Source organism: Epinephelus fuscoguttatus, linkage group LG19, assembly GCF_011397635.1.
Source record: "Epinephelus fuscoguttatus linkage group LG19, E.fuscoguttatus.final_Chr_v1".
NCBI classification, from domain to species: domain Eukaryota; kingdom Metazoa; phylum Chordata; class Actinopteri; order Perciformes; family Serranidae; genus Epinephelus; species Epinephelus fuscoguttatus.
In genome coordinates this window covers 26,535,380-26,556,883 of record NC_064770.1, presented here as the reverse complement: position 1 = coordinate 26,556,883, position 21,504 = coordinate 26,535,380, and the positions used below count along the sequence as shown (strand labels likewise).

At 43.0% G+C, this 21,504-nt stretch overlaps 1 protein-coding gene across 1 annotated transcript in view; it reads right to left on the bottom strand.

Annotated features, from left to right (window-relative positions):
• Nucleotides 1–352: 352 nt before the first annotated feature.
• LOC125878992 (cytoplasmic phosphatidylinositol transfer protein 1-like) overlaps nt 353–21,504 on the bottom strand; it is a 92,831-nt gene continuing 71,679 nt past the window's right edge. The window contains exons 4-9 of the mRNA XM_049560558.1: nt 18,320–18,327; nt 12,103–12,174; nt 7,584–7,679; nt 2,712–2,867; nt 2,126–2,189; nt 353–1,721 (exon numbers count right to left, since the gene is read on the bottom strand). Of these exons, the coding sequence (XP_049416515.1) occupies nt 1,411–1,721; nt 2,126–2,189; nt 2,712–2,867; nt 7,584–7,679; nt 12,103–12,174; nt 18,320–18,327 (707 nt within the window). The 3' untranslated portion in view covers nt 353–1,410. The remainder of the gene's footprint in view (nt 1,722–2,125; nt 2,190–2,711; nt 2,868–7,583; nt 7,680–12,102; nt 12,175–18,319; nt 18,328–21,504) is intronic.

Here is a 21,504-nt window from a genome sequence, read left to right as displayed (position 1 = left end):
TCAGATTTGAAGGTACAGATTCTCATCCTGACCTCTTCACACTTGGCTGCAAACCTCACCAGTGCATGCTGGAGGTCACGGTGTGATGAAGTCAACAGAACCACATCATCTGCAAAAAGCAGAGATGCAATTCTGAGGCCCACAAACTGGACCCCTACCTCCCCCTGGCTGCGCCTTGAGATCCTGTCCATGGGTATCGCAAACAGGATCAAGGCTCCGTCATTAAAAACACACGGTCACTCTTGCTTTTCAACCTAGTTGGTGGAACGGCTTCAAAGTTGTGATCAGCTGATCTTAGGGGTCTAGTCTTGGCAATAATTTTGGCCTCTGAACTACTTTACATGATGAGTTTATTTGCTTTGAGTGGTTATATTAAATTCAAATAAACAGTACCGACAAAGACTCCTCACACAAATGTAACAGGTTTTAATTTAATTTGATTTACTGAATACAAAAACCATCAACAGTATGACTTAAAAAATACATACAGTTGAAATGAATAATGCGGCAAAACAACATGCAAACCACATGAGCAGCCTGGAGGAACTCAACACAACATCAAGTTTTAGACCGAGATAACAAAGAAAACACTGAATATTTAAAAGCAGCCTCTGCAGTTCAAATCATGCACTTACATCAGTCATTTACAGACACTGTGGCAGACAGAGCTCACTATAATAAACACTTAAAGAAGGTAGAGAGTCTTGTCCTTTAAAATACACGAGAGCAGTTTCATAGCAGCGTCGTCACTGGATATGATATTCATCTTAAAGTACTGACATTTTACCGGTTAAATAATGTTCATACAGTATATACAAGAATGCACAATCACCTTACACCTGACTGGAAACCATGATACTCAACTGATACGGTGGCCAAAGAGAACCTGTCGAAAAGTCCCAACCACATAAATAGATACATCAAACCACAAGCCAGAGACTCCGATGCATAAAGGTAAAGCAGAAAAAAAACTGTACATGTAAAGTGTGCAGAATAAATCTCGTCAACACAGAAAAGCAAGGTGATAATCTGTAGGAGGAAACGTTTCCAGGAATGTACGCTACACTCAATCTGACTAATAACGGTCTGATGCATGGTGCTGGCTGTTTTCTGAGGAGAAGAACGAGGAGCCTCCAGCTGCTTTTGTTAGACTCTTGATGGGACGCACTACACCGTGACACCTCGCAGGACTTTTTGCTACGGAGGTCAGGCTGCCTGTCTGTGTCTGTAAAGGCAGTCTGAGAGCGGTTGCTGTAACACCGGCGAGTCTGCTGAGGGGGCTTGGATCACCAGGACGGTAAGAAGTCTCCTTCACTTCAGCTGGCTGGGGGGGCATTGTGGGATGTGCTGGGCAGGCATCCTCCACTGATCCACAGGTCAAGGGTGTTCACCAGTGGCGTGGCCACGCTCTCATTCAGGCTGCGGACTGGAGTTCCAGAAGAAAAAGTTGGGCAGTTTGAAGAGTGAATCTCTGCGGCCCGGATCCGGCAGGGTCAGGGTCTCGGGAGCTGACTTCTTCCTGGGGCGCTCCTTTGGCACTGACAGGAACTCTGGGGCTTCTGTGGTGAGGGGAGTGGACGGGGCGCTGTTGGGGCCACTGCGGGTGCTGGATGGCAGAGGGGTCTCTGAGATGGAGATGGTAGGGGGGAAGGTGCCGATCTTCAGGTTGGTGGCTTCTTGCGTGGCTCGCTCGTACTCTCGGACTTCCTCCATGGTCATGTCTGTTGGAACGGAGGCATTACACACTTGGTGAATTATTGCTCAATGTCTTATGATTAACATAGATTAATAATTAACTGAAATTACACAACAGACACAACAGAAGTTATTCGCCACTGCCATCAGTGAATGTCATCTTATTTGCCGACAGGCCGATGGCAATCAACAAGTTGAACATCGGCCCCTACTGATCCGTCATACAGATCGGGCTAAAATAGCATGTAAACTTTATACGTCTTGTGTTTAAATTGATCTTAAGATAAGTAACGCTCAACTGAATCCTTGCCTTTCATGGCCATTGACAAAAATGATCAGGGCTTAGCCACATTATCAGACTGCAATCTTTAGATGAGCCAGCGTCAACTAACCCATGTTTTATGAGCGCTGCCATCACTAATAAACTTACCAATCCACTCATCCACCCAGGCAAAAGCCTGCCTGTGTCCTAAAAGCAGGACATCCCGAATCACCTGAGCAGAATCAGAAAAAAAGAGAGGAAGCATAAGAGGAGCAAGATCACAGAGGAAGAAAGGTAAAGAGGGACAGAAGCAGAGACAGAGATCAGAATGAGTTAACGCTGAAGGCTGTTAAAAGTTTCAAAACATTTTGAAGCTGCAAATGTTTCCATTCAGCCCGAAGCAATGTGATTAATATGAGTCACACCCAGTGCTACCATGTGAGTAATAGCCCTGCCTGTGTGTGTGTGTGTACGCCTCGGGCAAGGAGAGCACAGGGACAGTTCACCCCAGGGACAGATGCTGCAGAGGCGAAATAGATTTGGTAAATAGGAGATAGGGAGTTTAAACTGTGCAGCCAAAGGTAAAGGCAATCTGTGGGGTGTAAACAGGGCAGATGCTGCAGAAGGCCAAAACCGAACATCTGATCTGGTTCACGGCCAACTGGTTGTGTATCATATGTTTTCAGAGCAGAAAATGAAGTTTCACTGAGTAAGGAAAGGTTATTTCTGACAGGGAAAACTTTCTCATCCTGACCTTGTGTACAAACTGCTCCACGCGTGTCTGCAGGCCCCAGACCTCAAATTTGACTGTGACCAGTTTGTAGGAGCACATGATGGGGTCTTGGGTGTCGATCCATCCTTCCTGCAGGAGGCCTCGGTTAGTCTTCTTGGACTTAAAATACCGCAGGTCCTAAAAGAGCATGAGACACCAGTTCAGATAAATAAGAAATTCCCCTTTGGGAAAACAAAATTTTAACTCAGATCTGCAAAAAGGGAGAACCAAGAATTTCTTAAAGAATGGATTAGTTGTTTTTTAACCTTTAACAAATAAACATGTTGTTCCCCATCATCAAAGCTCTAATTCGATATATCTGTAATTCTACTTTTACCAGTAAGATTCAAATTATTTATGCAATGCATGCGCATGTGGTTTTTCCTTCAAGATATCTACAATGCAGTTGCAGATATCCGCAAATTGGAATTGTGGATATCTAAACCGAATTATCGGTAGTTATAATTCCAGATAAAGATGCCACAGATTTTTTTGTGTCCATCAGAGCTTTTGTCCGTGAACTGAATGTTTATTTCACCACCATAAGCTGTCTCCAATATTATTTCTAAGAATTTGGCCTCACATCCACAGACCACATGTAACCACACCAGCTCAGGACCTCCACGTCCAACGTCTTCACCTGCAAGATCGTCTGAGACCGGCCACCTCTACGGCTGATTCAACAATTGGTCTGCACAACCAAAGAATTTCTGCACAAACCATCAAAAAGTATCTCAAGGAAGCTGATTTTCATGCTCGTCATCCCCACCAGAGTCTTGACCTGACAGCAGTTTGTCATCCTAACCCACTTGTGGGGTTGTGTGGCCACTTGGATGTACTGCTAAATTCACAGAAACAATATTGGAGACAGCTTATGGTAGTAAAATGATCATTCAGTTCATGGGCAACAGCTCTGGTGGACGTTCCTGCAGTCAGCATGCCAATGGCACACTCTCTCAAAACTTGTGACATCTGTTGCATTGTGTTGTGTGATCAGACTGCACATTTTGGAGTGGCCTTTTATTGTGACCATCCACAGGCACACCTGTGGTGTAACAATGCTGCTTAATCAGCATCCTGATATGATACACCTGTCAGGTGCATGGATTATCTTGGAAAAGGAAAAGTGCTCGCTATGGAAAGTGGGAGGCGGGACAGCTTGCTATTCAAACATACTATTGCAATGCAACCATACAGTATGGCAAGCTGTAGGTCCTCAAGTGTCCCTGGAGACAATACATATGCAGTACAGACAACAAAGCTCTTGTTTGCCTGATGATAAGTTCTTTTTATTTCAAGGCATTGTCTAACTATCTTATCCACAACAGCAGCCACTGTTGCGTCTGCTGACACTGCTGAAATGCTGTGTTCAGCCGACATCCAATGGGAAGCCTCACATGAGCAACATCATGCACAATAATTTGGTCTAGTCATAATGATGTTTGAGATATCTGCAAGTCTTGTTTGGAGTAGTCAAAACTGAATTACAGATATCTGCAATTGTCATTTGGGATGTGTGACGAGTTAAGTGTTGTTTTTAGTGACATCAATGCTGACGTCTGTTTCCATCACACACACACACACACACACACACACACACACACACACACACACACACACACACACACACACACACACACACACACACTCCCTGCTTACAGTACAGGATCACCTGCATGCACTACCAGCCTCATGCAGAGCACAAGCCAGGCCGCGCAGTGGGAGTCCCTAATCACAAACTTTACATGCATTAATCACCGCTCCCTATAGGCTCATTATGCTTTTGTGCTCATTTGTCGTAGGGTCACGTGTCTGACTGTGACAGAGTGTGTGTGGGGGTGATACACAACTCTCTCCATCCCTGCTGGGAAAACACTTGCAGTGGAGGAGGAAGAGGCCTGTTGGGTTTTGCCTGTGCTTAAAATGTGTCAGAAAGTTTTTGGCAGACGAAAAAGATGAAAAATAATAATGAGAGCTTGTCCCTTTTAAATGTTTTTATAAAATAGCATGTGAACTAATATTTTACCTTAATAGCTTCCAGATTTTCTCTGGAATAAATATGCTGCTGCTAGAAGTGACATTTCACTGTGAGAGAGCTTTTTTTTCTAAAATATCATATACCAAACTGTATCTAATCAAAAAATACAATTGTAGATGTAAAAAAAATATCAGTTTTGAAAATACAATCAAGTGAGTAACATTAACATAATAACATCATCTATATACTTTCTTGCTGAGAGTTAGATGAGAAGGTCGATACCACTCTCATGTCTGTACCAGTCTGTTACCTCCAGTTGATGCAAAAATGCCTCACACCTGCATTCTTTCTAATGACCAACAGGGGGCGACACCACTGGTTAGAAAAAGAAGTCCCATTGTAAATAGAATATGATCCTATTCTCGCTTAGTTTATCACCTCAGTAAACTTCCCTGATGGGTTTCTGGTCTCAATCATTTAGGGTAAAATAGTAAATAAAGCAGGGTATGCTTTGGGGTGTGGCTAGCTTGTGATTGACAGGTTGCAATCACGGCAGCGTCATCAGGTTCTCAGTCAGAGCCACCCCTCACTCCTCCACAGCTTCATCCTTTTGTCTTATTATGGTCACTTCTGGCTCCAAAAACCAGGCTTGCGACGGCCAAAATGCCAACTCGCGGCTTCAAAGCGGTTGACCACAAACCAATGGGTGATGCCATGGTGGCTACATCCTCTTCTTTTACACAGTCTGTGGTCTGTACTCTAAATATGAAGCTACAACCAGCAGCTGCTTAGCTTAGCTTAGCATAAAGATATGGAAACAAGGGGAAACAGCTAGCTTGTGTGATTTCATGGGGGATAACATACTGGGCACCAGGAGTTTCCACTGGTCACCTGGCAACCTTACAGTGACAACAAAACTCAAGGACATGATTGTGTCTGGCCAGGGAATAGTCCAGCACCCAATCCCTTAAAACTACAATGCGTTGTTTTTACATTTCAAGTGATATATCGTAGGCAACTGGACTTGCTTGCATTTCTTGAAGATGCTTTGCCTCTCATCCAAGAGGCTTCTTCAGTTCTAACAGACTGGTGTGGGCACACAGGCTTTAAACTCTGTGTGGGTGTGGACCCCACAGAGTCGTCAAGGTCACGATGGGACTAGGTGTGAATGGATGTGAAGCCGTCTGGGGAGGGATCCCAAGACTGCAGCCCTGTGTCCTTTCATGGTGGAACCCAAGCGTAAACTGTTAGGAATGAACCTGTGTTGCCTCCATCTCAGATTGAAATGGTTCCTGTAATCAGCCAGCTTCCTAGATGTTTGCTCGGATTCCAGTACCAGTGGATGTATGGATTAAACAAACAAGATGTAGCATGTTAGAGATGTTAGTGGGTAGACTTTATTACTTTAAGACCACAGACTGTAAAAACAGGATGTCGCTACTGTGACATCTTCCACTGGTTTGTGGACTCCTGCTTTGAAGCCTCGAGCTGGCATTTCGGTCGTCGCCCTCTTGTTATTTGGGGGAGCCAGAAGTGACCATGTTTGGGTGAGAGGGTGAAGCTGTGGAGGAGCGAGAGGTGGCTCTGACTGAGAAGCCGAGGACACTATCAGCAAACAGCCTGTTACTCAAAGCAGCCTGTCCTTAATTATGCGTAAATATAAGTCTTAGTAAAATGTAAACAGGTGAGTTATATAAAAATTCACCCTCTGTACAGTTGTCATGAACGCTGAAATTAGCCATAGATCCCAAAACTGTTTTTGCACCAGGCTGTAAACATGTTTATTTCTGCTCTTACAGTGGGCATTTTAACACTGACTGGCTTCTGGAGCCAGCCTCTAGTGGCCATTTGAGGAACTGCAGTTTTAGGCACCTCCACGTTGGCTTCATTTTTCAGCCCCAGAAGTTGCCACTTGTTTAACACAGAATAATACATACCTTTCATTTTTTCAATTAGCAAAGCATTTTGAGGTGTTTTGTGTATGAAAGATGGCCATTTAAATAGTTTTCCCCCCCAATAAATTAGCCTGCAAATATTTTTGAATGAATGAGAAAACTCTGTGGTGGTGTTGTTTGTGTCCAGCACATAAAGCAAAACACACACACACACACACACACACACACACACACACACACACACACACACACACACACACATGCTATTCGTGCATTAATGCTTTCGAGGTGTCTGACCACACTGGTAACTGTGGTTCATTCATGTATGAAACTGGTCTCTGCGGTGTGTTTGTGTAACCAAACACCCACCTGTCTTTAAATAAAATGATATTTACATCGTCCATGTGACATCTACTTTTAGCTCTGGGCGGCATCTCGGTGCTATTTTTAGCCATGACAGGATAAAAGCAGAAGACCATAAAGCCTGCTGGGAGGTGTGTGAATATGTGTGTGTGTGTGTGGGGGGGTGTCAATAATAAAACACCACGGCAGTGACATCATGACCCCACTTGATTATTAATAGCTGGGCTTTTTATGTCCATCACACCCTGACAGACGGGCACACACGCACACACACGCATACAAATGTCAAATCACCACAGCTAATGTCCATCACCTCCCCCTCACATAAACATGCATTTCCATCACTGTGAGGAAGCAGATGGCCAGCTGGTGGTCAAAAATGAGGCGTCGCTGCAAGAGAAAGATAACACTCTCCTCTCTTTATCTGCTCACATGCCATCCCTTCTCTTCATTTGTTGGCTTCTCTCCTCCTCCGTTGTTCTTCTGTTTGTCGCTCCTCTATTCTCTCCTTCTTACCCTTCCTTTCACTATCTCTGCTGAGTGTGTGCTTTCATTCACTCTGTGCTCATACAAACATAAACGTGTGTATCCTGAGGTCAGGGACTTGACTCGCCTCACCTCCGACTCCTTGTAGTGGCGCTCGGGGATCTCATCATAAGCGATGTCCACGAAACACATCTCTGTTTCCTCCTCTCTGGGCTCGCTGCCAAAGATCTGAAAAGCAGGGAGCAGTTCCATGTGTGAGGAGGACAGCCAAATCAATAATGCACTTCAGGGGTTGACGAATGTTGTGGGGTGGTGCGCTGTGATTTCCCTAGTCACTTGGTAGTGATGGGGCAGCTTCACACACTTACTTACAGAAAAGGGAGGGGGGTCATAAAGTATTTGACAGGAAAACCTATGATAATAAGATCATTTCCTGTTGGTGCTAAAACTACAAAGCACAGTGTCCTTCCTTCTGGCTTTACGCTCAGACAATACACTGAACAAACTGTGAAGATGGATGTGACTCACTGCATGCGGTCAGTGATTTCTTCCTGTGTCTGACTCACACACAAACAGTAAAGCAACATCGGCTAGTTATCCGTCCTTTCGGAACAACTTGCATCACAGATCGTACCTCTTCACACCTCAAACTTTTATGCAGGTGTAGCAGAAGTCAGAGAGGGTAATGAGAGGGATAAAGAGCAGAGAGATAAACAAGAAAGACTGTACAAATGGTGAAGGCTGTTGGGGGGAAGTGTAAACTCGAGAGTAGACACTTCTATTTAACTCTTCTGCCCTCACTTCTAAAACGCCCCCACTTGTTACGCTCACTTTCAAATGTGAAATTATGACCGTCTGTGAAACCATCGTGATGGGTTTGCAACTCCCATGAGTCACCACTAAGTGGAGCTGCGGCCTTTTGTTTTCAGCTACAGGGTGGATCGTGGCAGTATTGCATAACCTTCAGACGTGCCACCAAAGTGTTAAGTGGTACTGAGGGAGAGGTGGAGATCGAGCTAAGTGCTTTTAACAGTGATGAAAGACTCAGCAAAACCAAGAGTAGCTTGTCATGTTGTTGCAGGAGAAAATCAATGTTTACTTTCTCTTGTGAAGTATTTTTCTTTAAATCTTTACTAGTAGGGTTATTTGATTTATTAGTATGTGTTTGTGCTGTGCCTATAATGTTTGAAAACTTTCATATTAGTCACATGAATGCATTTAATGGACAGACACTGTAAGATATAAGCTACATGTAGGCACGTCATGATTAGAAATTTAGTAGTTAATTCCATTACCAGTGAAATTCCACAATTCTCGATACCCAATTCGATACCAGAGTAAAAAACAAAATGATACCTCCCATGTGCTTTAACATGCATTGCTTTACTAAAAACGTTTAAATGTAATTTAGTTTAAATATTATCAATCTCTGATAATTCGCCTGGAACGCAAAGTACTAGTCTATGTGGGTTTATGAGATTTTGTGGGCGATGTGGGCATACATTAATATATAGCCTGCAGTATATATTCTTCCTGTATATATTATATTCTTGTTGTTGTTCAGCACTTGTACATGTAAAATGTGACGGATGCTCTTTGTTGTAGGTTATCTGTCCCGCCCCTCCTCCACTGTGATTGGATGGCTGGGTAAAATGTAACAGTAACGAGCATAGCGTTTAAGCAAAGTTAAACCTTTCCTAGCTATCGGTGGCCAGAAAAAAACACCAAACATGCAGCACTCCGCGCATGATAGATGCTTCGCACCCTGTCACGCTGTTGGGATTTGTAACAGAGTGTAAATATACAGCACTCCCATTGCAAAGAATTAAAAACTTATGCTGGCCCTTGGAAAAACGCTTCTTTTTTCAACAAGTTGACGAGAAGCTGTCACTGCAGCAGCACTTGTCACCACATTCAGCGTGTTCTTCTTCTTTCGTGCTGGTAGGCGTTCTCCTTCTGCCTTTGGCGTTAAATGACAGACGAGAACTCTTTGCAGGTGTTTATGCCGCCCCGTCAGGTCTGAAAGACTTGCATCCCTGGTACCTACGTTATCTATGATGCTTGAGAAAAACGAGTACAGACGTATTGCAGAAACTTTGGCATCAACCTGATACCAAAGGAATGGTTTTCCTGACATCCCTAGCTGACTGTGAGTAAAAAAGAGAACTGTATCTCTTGTGTGTGATACGGGCAAAAATAATGATGTTACTGAAAGACTCAATCACTGCGTAAAAAGTACCTACAGGGCTAAGATGTAGATGAATGAGTGCTAATCCTCTTCATATCCTTGACTTAAAGGTCGAGTCAGTAATTCTGGAAAGTCTTTTTCAATATTGATGATATTTGATATTTGAACTCAGCTCCCAAACAAATACAACCCTCCTGTCAGTGCTCCTTCAGAAGCTCCGCTAAAATCCCCACCGTGGACGTGGCGGAGGGAGAGTAGCCAGAATAGTGTTGTGTTGCTCAGTCTGAGCCACTTTGTTTGTTTCCCATTTAGAGGGCCAGGGCTGTATACAAACACCAGATTTTTATTTTCAGCACTCACACAAATGGACAGCTAGTGGACCATGAGGAGATATTCACTGATGTGACAAAGAGTGTAGTGGATTAGAATTGCTGACTGCCTTTAATGAAAAGACTGAATTCTGAGCTAAACCTCACAATTAAAGGATAGCACGTTTTTGGACCAAACAGTTCTAGGGACTCACTGAGAGGAAATGCCCACTGGGGCTGAGAATTACATAGCTTCAAGGGCTTTTTTTTCCTGTTTGCATTTGCTTCGCCAATAGGAATGCTGAAGTGACAGAAGCTGGCTATTGCTGTAAGCCGTAAGGCCTCTGTAAGAATTCAGACTTATTGGTACGTGCTCCACCAGATAAGCTACTGGGACACCCTGCTGCAATCCATTATACTTCAAAATTGTGTTGTATTTCCCTCATTGCATAAAGACTGGACTTTACTGTTGGTTCAGTTTTGTTTTGTTTTTTTGTTACGAGTTGTATGGGTTTTGTTTTTTCTGTTGTTTACTTGACTAATTGGTTTTTAAAAATGGTGGTTACCAGTGCTGCATTGGCTCATGTGTTCGACCAATCAAGGTACACTGGTTGTGTTGGGAGAATAGGAAAGTCATTCAAAACGGCTATCTAAGCACTACGCTTGTTGCTAGTTCTTGTGGAGTGGAAACAAAAAAGGAGAGTTCTTGGAACAATGAAAAAGTTCCTCCAGTTTGATTACACCTGGTGATGCATTGAACCTCTGACAAAGCTGTTATTTCGCCTCGTTGTTCTGTATAAAAGGTACAAACACGGAATGGGGAGATTGAGTTGTCTTGCCTTTAAGCAAAACCTGGTCTCACTCTGAAGTCATCAAAATCCGACACTTGGATAGTGACTTGCAGTGTCAGAGACTTACGCAAAAAGCCATCTCTGAATGTTGGCTTGATACACAGCGGGTGACCATTACAGTTTAATGGCGCTTGCTGGTGTCAGGGGGAAATGTGGCGGGACAAAAACGAAAGTTAAGGTGGCTAAAGACCAAGTAGGGTGGGTGGGAGTGGTGGTGGATGGTTCCAACAAACACTGACTTTCATCCGGGAGAACCAAACCCTGTAAACCTTACCATGTGCTTTTGTTGCCTAAACCAAACGACGTGCATTAGTTGTTGGAGGAAAAAAAAAAAAATTCATTTGCGTTGTTGTACTGGCGTAGTGCTTTTATTTTGAAAGAGACTGTATGTAAACAGTAAATTTCCCGTAAAAACGGAAGTGTATTTTGAAAGAAGACAATGCATGTAACAGGCAGAACTTGACAAGGCATCCTAGAACGTCAACAACCAACGCACCCAGGGTACCTTGCACGTCGTATCTGGACGTGGAAGGTCCATGATTAAACGTCAATATGTGACGAAGTTGGAGTGAGAATGTGTTGTTAGGCTGGCAACAAAGGTAGTAACAGCACCAAATCGGCTTTTAAGTAAAAGTGTGAGCTGGGATATGTGCGTTCCACCACAGGGAGATTTAAAAAGCAGCTAGCAGCAGTTAGCAGCTAACTCAAAGAAGAATAGCAGCCGAAAATGTCTGCAAACTGGGAAGACAATTAAGTGCAGGAGCTCCTTATCCTCCAAGCACAGGACAGGATCAGCCGCCAGATAACAGGCACAGTAAATGAGTGTTACTGCCATATTATGCCCCCATTGTGATAGCTGAGAGAGTACTGCTCAACATGTATGTTTGTTATATGTCACATTTGACAGGGCGCATTGTGTTAGATGTCACACCCGCCACGCTTCTGTGCTTCCAGAACACCAGCATGCTATCTCCATGCATTATGTCTGCATTGTTTAAAGCTGTGTAAAAGTGTAAAGGCTGTCTAATGAGGCATCCTCATTACAGCACCGGGATCTCTGTGGAAAAAAAGGGCTAAAGAGAATTTGCCACTTCTGATTTGATGGTTTTGAAGCAAGAAGATCAGTGAAAATGTGACAGACAGGCAGGTGTGCGACAGGGAACAGGCAAAGGTACGAGAGGTGAGATTGTGAAAAACACTTCAAACTAAGTCTGCTAAAAAGCAATGCTCAGATCCTCCCTTACTTTGTCAGATCTACCTACACAATACGCTCCGAAGCACACGACACTCTGAGCTCTACTCACATTATCGTTGCTCCCTTTGTTGTCCTCGTATTTGGTCTCTATGTGGATGGAAAACTTGGGCAGGAAGGAGCACTGGAGGGAAAAGACAAGACATTGAGAGACTGATATGAACAGTGATTACATTGTCAGAAGATAATTACATAGTTTAAGTTTGAACTGGCTCACAACACCGAGGGAGATTTCTGTCAACTAATCCGCAGCATGAGATGTGAGACTAATTGTGTGTCTCTCTGTCTGTGTTTTATTGCCCAAACCAGATGAGCAATAACGATTATTTTCTCACCGTGTAGATTTACAGCCCATGCTCCCTTTCATCATGAGCACTACACACACACACACACACACACACTTTGCTGCCTTTGGCCATGCTGACTGTCGCCCATCAGCCCTTAAACACAGCGGTTTGATTAGATTAAAGCTTAACACCAATTATTACACAAGCAAAGAATGAAGGAATACTGGTTACATAAGATTTTAATGTGTGTGTGTTTATGTGTGACACAGCGGGACAAAGACAGCAGGAGGGATGTGGAAAGAAAGAGCTACAGGGCTTCATAGAGAGCTCATGGTGAATGCATAGGTGTGTGTCTGTGTGTTTGTGTGTGAGAGACAAGGACACACAGAGAGTAATTATCGTGCACAGTGCAGCAAAAGTCAGTGCCGCCTGGTCTGCCTGGCCTTGTGACTCTCAGCAGGAGACAACAAGAAAAGAGTGTGTGCATGTGTGTGTGAGAGAAAGACTGCAGGCAGATGATAAACACATAAAGCTCAATTCTAGAGAAGATAATGTCATTGACAGAAGACTGACTGAGCTTTTATTTGACATCATCGCTGAGTCTTTGTTATTCATTTCCTCATCATATCCCTGATCGTCCAGGAAGTCTAAACCTCACAATGCACGATGCAGCATTTTCATGGACTGCTGCAGCCACACACACTTCATGCAGATCATAAATCAAAGCAATGGACAAATTAAAATTTCGACCTGATGACGGTGCTTGTTGAAAAGGCAGATTATCGCCAACAGATTGCACGCTAATTCATTTAATAGTTATGAAGATATATTCACTAAAAGCCCGAAATGTCAACCTGCTGGTGGCGGTTACACAGAGCAGAGTGTGACTTTGTGACATAACTACCTATTTTGAATTACAAAGTAACTGTCATTATCTTCATTTTCTTCATCACCACCCACCTCGGGCTAATCGAATCAAAACATTCCCAAGCATAATCGTACCCACGAGGCAGCGTGACCACAAGAGCACCATCAACAGAGATTAAAAATACTTGTTTAACTTACAAGTGGACCTCCGTTTTGTTGGAGGCTTTATCAAAATCATGATGGTTTGAGAACACTGTCTGCAACTTTGTGCACTAACAGTATGTTTCTCCAAAGAAGGGACGCTCATTTTCAGTCACATTCTTAAGGTCAGGCTTCCCACACATTTTTACAAATGAAAATTTTTCCCATTGCCATGATTTTATTTAAGCAGTTTAAAATACTCTGCAATCATAGGGTGCAATAATGAGGCTCTTACTCCAGCGTGTCATTGCCTAAACCAGGCATTGTAGCAAAAAGAAATTAGCATGCAATATGGAACTAAATGACTTTGTGTCGACACATACAGTAGACACAAAGTGGTAACGTTATTTGGCCTGGCAGCTGTGAAATATGTGCTGACGCTGGCAGCCTGTTGCGGCCTTTCAGCTGTCGTGATGCTTCTCCCCTTTTTTACCTCTTCCTTGAGCTATGTATTACATTTATTCATCCATTCATTCATTTTTTCGTAACCTCTTATCCTGTCAGGAGTTGCAGAAGGGCTGGAGCCTATCCCAGCTGACATTGGGTGAGTGGCAGGGTACACCTTGGACAGGTCACCAGACTATCACAGGGCTGACACATAGAGACAGACAACCATTCACACTCACATTCACACCTACGGACAATTTAGAGTCACCAATTAACCTGCATGTCTTTGGACTGTGGGAGGAAGCTGGAGTACCCACAGTAAACCCAAACTGACATGGGGAGAACATGCAAACTCTATAGGGAAGGGCACTTCCACCCTGGGTTTGAACCAGGAACCCTACTGCTGTGAGGCAACAATGCTATCCACGGCAACACATTTGTATTACATTTTATACATTACATTTGTCGTTCAATTGCCATACATTATTAAACACGTGCAGATAAGTGAACTGCTAGCACTTGCTAACTTTATTCGCTTGCTAGACATTACCCCCACCAGCTACCTGCTGTGCCAATGTGTATCACATGATACCAGTGACATTTTAATGGTCATGTAGTGCAGCAGTGGATTTTAAATTAGCAGTACTTGGCATGTATTTTGCATAACATTAGACATTTTGTGATTTTTATCAACATATCATAAACAAAATGGCGGCACGGTGATGCAGTGGTCAGCATTGTCACCTCACAGCAAGAGGGTTGGGGGAGCCCTTCTGTGCAGAGTTTGCATGTTCTCCCCGTGTCAGCGTGGGTTTTCTCCGGGTACTCCAGCTTCCTCCCACAGTCCAAAGACATGCAGGTTAATTGGTGACTCTAAATTGTCTGTAGGTGTGAATGTGAGTGTGAATGGTTGTCTGTCTCTATGTGTCAGCCCTGTGATAGTCTGGTGACCTGTCCAGGGTGTACCCTGCCTCTCGCCCAATGTCAGCTGGGATAGGCTCCAGCTCCCCCCCACATCACCTAAGAGGATAAGTAGTTATGGAAAATGAATGAATGAATGAATTTTAAACAATAGCCAAAATAATGTATATTCAAAACTTTTCCAAAACATTCTGTTAATTCAAAAGGAATTCCAGGCCTGGAATTTTTCTAGTTTCATAACTTCCTGTAAGGCTGTTAAAGAGATACTTTGCTGCTTTCCAACCAGCTTTGTATCATAACAGTGTTAGTTATGTGTAAATGAACTGTGGTAAACTTTCCTCCATCTTGTCAGCACCCAGATCTCCCTGTTCTTTCGCCAGTGAAAATTGTAGCATCTGGCAAGCTTTTGCTGGCTCTAGGGCTGTTGCCCGACCTACAGATTGCACGTCTGCATTTTTGTATGCCGGCCACCATGGACACAGAGTATAGAGGTGCACTGTTCTGGCTGTGATACAAGAACTGTAATAAAGATCATTTGTTGCCAGCTGGCCACCATATTGATTTTTTGGATAATAAACTCACATTACCCACCAGTGGTAGCGTTGATTGGTCTGTTGTGGTGCACTGCATTCTGGTATATGGAGATTTTTTTTTTACCTCTTGAGCAAAAAAAAATGTCACAGTCCTTTTAGTCTTTTTTTCTGATCATATAGTACCAATTTATTTATTAAGTATTTGCATCTTTCTACTGCATACATAGTCCAATTTTGTAAATTGACCATCTTTCCAGCAGTGAAATACTTAAAGTGACCTTCCTCAAACATCTGACATCTCAGGGGAAACAATCTGCCTTTGCTGATTTTATTCATGCTTCATTGATGTTTCCTTGCTGCCTCAGACATAAGGTGGGCAGGCTAATGTTCCTCTAATGTCCCAGAGCAAATCATTAATGCTTTTTCTCAGCGACAGTCAGTTAAACAGTTATACTGTTGAGAGCTTTGGGGTTTCTCAATGTTTTTAGAAGAAAATTTAGCTTGATTAGCTGATATAGACAGACGGATCGGATCGGAGCGGCAGGGATGCAGGTTTTCTGTGAAATAAGGTCTGAGCTGTAGGGTAAAGCTCCTATGAGGCGATTTTACATGTACGGCCTTCATCTATGGGTTAGATCTCTAGAGTAGTAAGTGAAATGGTCTGATCTCAGATACAAGATGCCAGAATAACTGGCCTTTGCAGGTTGTCTTTTTTATCTTAAGGACATGGTGAGGCAGCCCACGTACGTTTCTACAAACCACAAATACATAGCAATGTTATGTTTTAACTGCTTTTCATGGCACTATCCTGGCAGGAAATGCTGTCCAGCAGAAAACACTTTTTGCGGCACTTTCCCCGCCAATAGGTCGATACAAAACACCCATTTGGCGCCTAAAAAGTCGATGGAAACACATCGATGGCTCACTATAACACAACCAGTTTTGGTGGTTGTTGGTGACAAACAACCAACAACCACCAAAACTCGTTGTGTTATAGCTATATATATAGCTGCTGCAGTCTGCAACTTGACAGCTGTCTTGCCTTCCACCATCCCCTCCACCTCCTGATGACAAAGTCAGCTCATATATCATGTCATTTAAGAAATGTTGATATAATAGGTGTTAAAACTGCAAATTTAATGTATTTGTAGTTTGCAGAAACATACAATGCCAACATTTTCTTCTGGTGACTAGGCTTGGCGAGGAGCTCAGATAGAAGCGAGGAGCTAGAGTAGAACTGTCGATCCTTTGCATTAAACACAGAGTCAGTTCATCAGGATTCTGATCAGGATTCATCCTGGATGCCTCCCTACAGAGTTATCCTGGGCATATTCAACTAGGACGTGACCCCAGGGCAGACGCACAACACATTGGAGTAAATACATATAGTAATTGGCCTGGGAGCACCTTGAGATTCTTAAGGAAGAGCTGGAGGAGAAGAACGTCTACAGTACAGTGCCTCGCCTGCCACCACAGTGACTCTGACTCGGATCGGCAGTGGAAAATAAATGAACAGTAAATGCTGTTTTTTATTTAATTAACTGTACATAATGTACAACAGACAAAAATCATCAAGACAAAAGGAGAAGTAAGGATAAAGAGAAAACATTGTGTTTGGATTTAATTGAGGTTTCAGATCACACTGTGGCCTCTGACTGATTTGAAAGCACATTTATTTTAAAGATCGGATTGTTGTCGTTAAATGTCACTGCATGAGAAATGCTAAAATCTGAAATACTGCTTGGATTAGACCTTATTTGCTGTGAGAACAATCTGATGAATGAAGGTCAGAATAACGTCACAGACACATGCACAAGTCTCTCTCAATGCATGCACACACACCCATACACACACCAGCCTGTTTTCATTCCCAGGTCGTCAAATACTGATGTTTTGTTACAGCATGTGATGTCAATGCCAAAGGTACCCTTTAGTATCTTTATGAGACATGTTGGGCTTTCAGCTAACTCCAATGTAAACCCATCCAAGGCAATACTTGACACTGAGAGGAAGGGAGTCAGTATTTGATGAACTGGGAATGAGAGTGGGTTCGCACCAAGGGCTGTGACATCATAGCGGGGATTAGGGGGTTTCTATGTGTTGGTTTTAGTTGTAGTCTATGTAAGTTCTCTCTTTGTTTAATTTGGTCTCATCAGCCAGTATGTATGTTGCCCCATTGTTTCATTCTGCTGGGTCTGTTTGTTGAGTTACCATCTAGTTTTATGAGCCTTATTTTTCAGTAAAGTTATGTTTTGTTGACCCTTATAACTCAAATCCTGCTATCTTTAGTCATTTGCTTTGTGAAATGTATTTTCTGAGGAAAATAAAGTCAAATTTTTTATCTTTAAACCTGTGTTTTTGTGCTTTGACTGCTTGGTCCATGGCATTCACCCACCGGCCTGTCATCCCAAGGTCGTCAAATACCGACGTTTTGTCACAGCATGCAATGTCAATGCTAAAGGTGTCCTCGAGCATCTTTTTGAGACATGCTGGGCTGTCAGCTAACTCCAAAAAACCCATCCACGGCAATACTTGACACTAAGAGAAACTGGCATTGGATAAAGTAATCGACGACGTGGGAACGAGAACGGTTTGCACACATACTGATACTACTATTTATGAAATGGGTTACTTCACTCTAAATAGCCTAAGGTGTAAAACTGCATGCAAACACAGCAACATAAACACAAGCACCATCATCCAAATGTCAATCAGTAATGTAATGTCAAAAGGTTGACCTGTCAGAAGCTGTTCCAAGTAAGGAAAACATGCTGAAGCTATATTGGAGTGTGTGTTTTGTATGTTGCTGTGTACAGATGTGTGGCAGATGGTGCAGCCAGACATTTTATATGTCACGGGTCAAGGGAACCATATATTTCTGCTGTAGACACTGGACTTTATCAGAAAAGGCACAACACACACATTAGCCATCCCGTGCTTGCAGCATTCAGGAAAGTGTGGCCACTCTCACCTATAACCTCCACCACAAAGATTTATACATCAGCTTTTGGATCGAAGTGTTTTTTTGTATGTGTATTTTGTGTGTGGGTGCAGACACATTGAAAGTACTCACTGTGTACTCTGACCGTATTTCCAGCAGAGGCCATCAGTGTAATGGACAGAAATGGGTGGTGTGCGGCGGGGACAGACAGGCAGAAGGGAACAAAGGAATAAAACGGTATGAGAGGGATAAGAAGAGAAAAAACAATTTAGTTCAAAATGGAAAAAGGACCATTAAGCCTCTGCAATAGCACTTCTGTTACAGTGAAAGCACAGAGTGAGGAGCCCATTTTGTCTCATTTAAAAAAATGTATTAGTCACATGTATTAGTCACATGGACACACTGTACATACAAGAGACCTACATGTCCCTGCGCCACTGCCACCATGTTGTTTCTTAAGCTGCAGTTCTCCCAGTTATTGAAAATTCAACCAAAGCAATAAATAAAGCAACGTTATATCTACAGACTGATGTCAGTATTTTTAGTGGCATTTAAAGCAGTTCTGCTTCAGCTAAAAGTCTGTTACACATTCAAAGGTAGCTGACAGACTGTGAAGATGACACTTTAAATGAAACACTTCACGGGTATCCGTCTACACAACACATTTTAAGATGACTTCAAAACATCTGTCTGGCACACTCAAAAACACCACTTATAGAGTCAGGTGTATTCAGTGAGCCACAATGACAGAAATATGCTTTTGAAAAGCTGCTAATAACAGGGACGACTATATCTTATGCAGCACATCACACAAACTTCTCAACCTAATTGCCAGGAAAAACGTTGCCTCTATATTAGCGATACATTACATTTGTTATTATGTAGTGGATACGTCGAAACTAGCGATGTCAGTTTAAGTTACTTTTGCTTTCCATAGCCAATCACAATGGAGGGGGCGTGGCCAAGACGTGCAGGTGTCCCCAGGAAATGTGTACCTACAGAAACAGCAAGCTCTGCGTCCATGGCGACCGCTCCACCCAAAACGCCGTCTCGTCAACGTGAAAAAAAACAAACAATTTTCCGGCGGATGTCTTAGTTACAACATGGTTGAGCTAAATGGAGTAGTTTCATGTCATATCCAACAACGGGAGGCTTTTAGCAGATGACGTCCTGATGTTAGTTTTGCTGCTGCTGTTAGCTATCCCTGTCAGCTGCAGCCACTGATGCTTTCTAGACATTGTGATTTCCCATAACTGAATAAATACCACACATAGCAACACAATACTGCTTTGCTAGCTCAATCATGATGTAACTAAGATATCCGCTGGAAAAAATATTTTATTCATGGACTGTTTATTGAGTTATTACCTTATTTTTATCCAGTCTATGTTTATTACAGACACCACTAACGGCTAACGTTAACAGCTAACAGATTGACTGATAACTAACTGGTTCATTTTTAAGGAAAAAAATCCAAAATGGTGTAAATTACAACGGGCCTTTCCTTTTAGTCTAGCATTGCATTTTTTGTAATGTAATGTCTGACTATTTTCTATTCTTTTGACTTTGCTGACAGACGTGTCCTCTGTGGCCCACTACCCACCCATCCGTCTCCACTAGTTAGCTAACGTTAGCTTTGGCTGCCCTGCACTGCACACCATCCAGGTGGGGTGGGAGCTTACTAGGTAGCTAGTTTATTTTCCTGTGTAGGCATGTCATACTCAAGCTCCTGCTGTACCCTGAATTGAAATGTCCCTTTTAAATGTAACAGAAGCAAAATAGTGCATATTATTAAGAACAGCATGCTTCCTCAGACGCCCCAAACAAACATCGAGAGGATGTTTTAAACTTCATGTCTGGCCTTCCACGTCACTGTTTATCTTTCAGTTCAACCTGCCCATCCTCTCCCTACACTTTCACCGTCTCTCTTGACCTCTGTCCCTCCGTCCCTCCCTCCCATCTGCTCATTGTATATTGCTTCCATATCCCTTTGCCCTCCAAATGATCCCACATAATGGCTGCCAGCAGGTGAACAGAGCCATGTTTGCAGAGGGCTGCAGAAAATGGGAGTTGTTGTGTGTTTAAGTTGTTCTGGTAAAAATCAGCAAAAAGCCATGCTCTCGCAGAGACAGAGATCTTTAATAAAAGAGACAGTGGATGTCTAGTTTTTAAAACGATGCTAATTTTTGTAGGATGTAGGGGGATATACTGGAAATGAGTATGGTTTATTTAGTGTAGAATCACTTGAAAATAAGGATTGTCATGTTTTTGTTACCTTAGAACGAGCCGTTTATATCGACATAGGGAGCGAGTGCCCATCCACTGAGATCGCCATGTTGCATCGCTATGTTTCTACATTAGGCCAAGAAAGGACATACCAAACACTGGCTCTAGATAGGACCATTCGCGTTTTCACGTTTTTTGCCTCGCCACCATAGTTAGAAGCCCCTCCTTGGGGAGAGCGTTGGAAAAACACAGATTTTTAAAATATTTTTATTCAGTGTTTTTACAGGTTTAAATCACCGGGTCCATTTGTTTTAGAGAAAAAGAGACCTCTGCGGATAATCTGGCTCCTGCTAAAAACCTCAAGAATGATGAAAACTGAAGTAATTCAAACTGGGAGAAGTTTCAGCTGTTGTAATATGCAGTCTTCACCACTAGATGCCACTAAATCCTCCGCAATTGTACACACTGCTCCTTTATTACAATGTTCTAGAGATAATAATGGTGGAACAAATGTGCTTGATCGACAATATACACTCATTCAGAATACACATTCAGGAAATAGCATGTTTCATTGAAGCACATTCTCGGAACCCATCGGCTGTATTCGGCATCTGACTTCCGGCAGACGGCGATACAGCCTCTGGGGGCAAACCCCCGATTTTTTGGCATTCTGGTTTGAGGAGGTGAATTTCCGTTTCTGACTTCTGTTTATATATAAGTAAATATGATGGGGAACTGCCCATTGGTCTGACAGCCCATTGTTCCGACCATATTAAACTCGTTGTTCCTAAGTCCGTTCCGAAATCATCATGATGCCCTGTGGTTAAGGTCTGGTTAGGTTTAGGCACAAAAACCACTTGGTTAGGGTCAGGAAAAGATCATGGTGTGGGTTAAAATGAAAAAGAAAGTGACAAACAGCCGTGAGCCTGCTTCGCGTCAAGCCGGTCGCGGCACACCATACGCCCACTGCGAGCCGTTCAGCACCGCGGACAGTCGGACTAATGGGATGTCGAACCAATGGGCTGTCGAACCAATGACATGGACCCATATGATGAACCATTGCGATGGATTCAGAGTTTGCAGTGACGCCA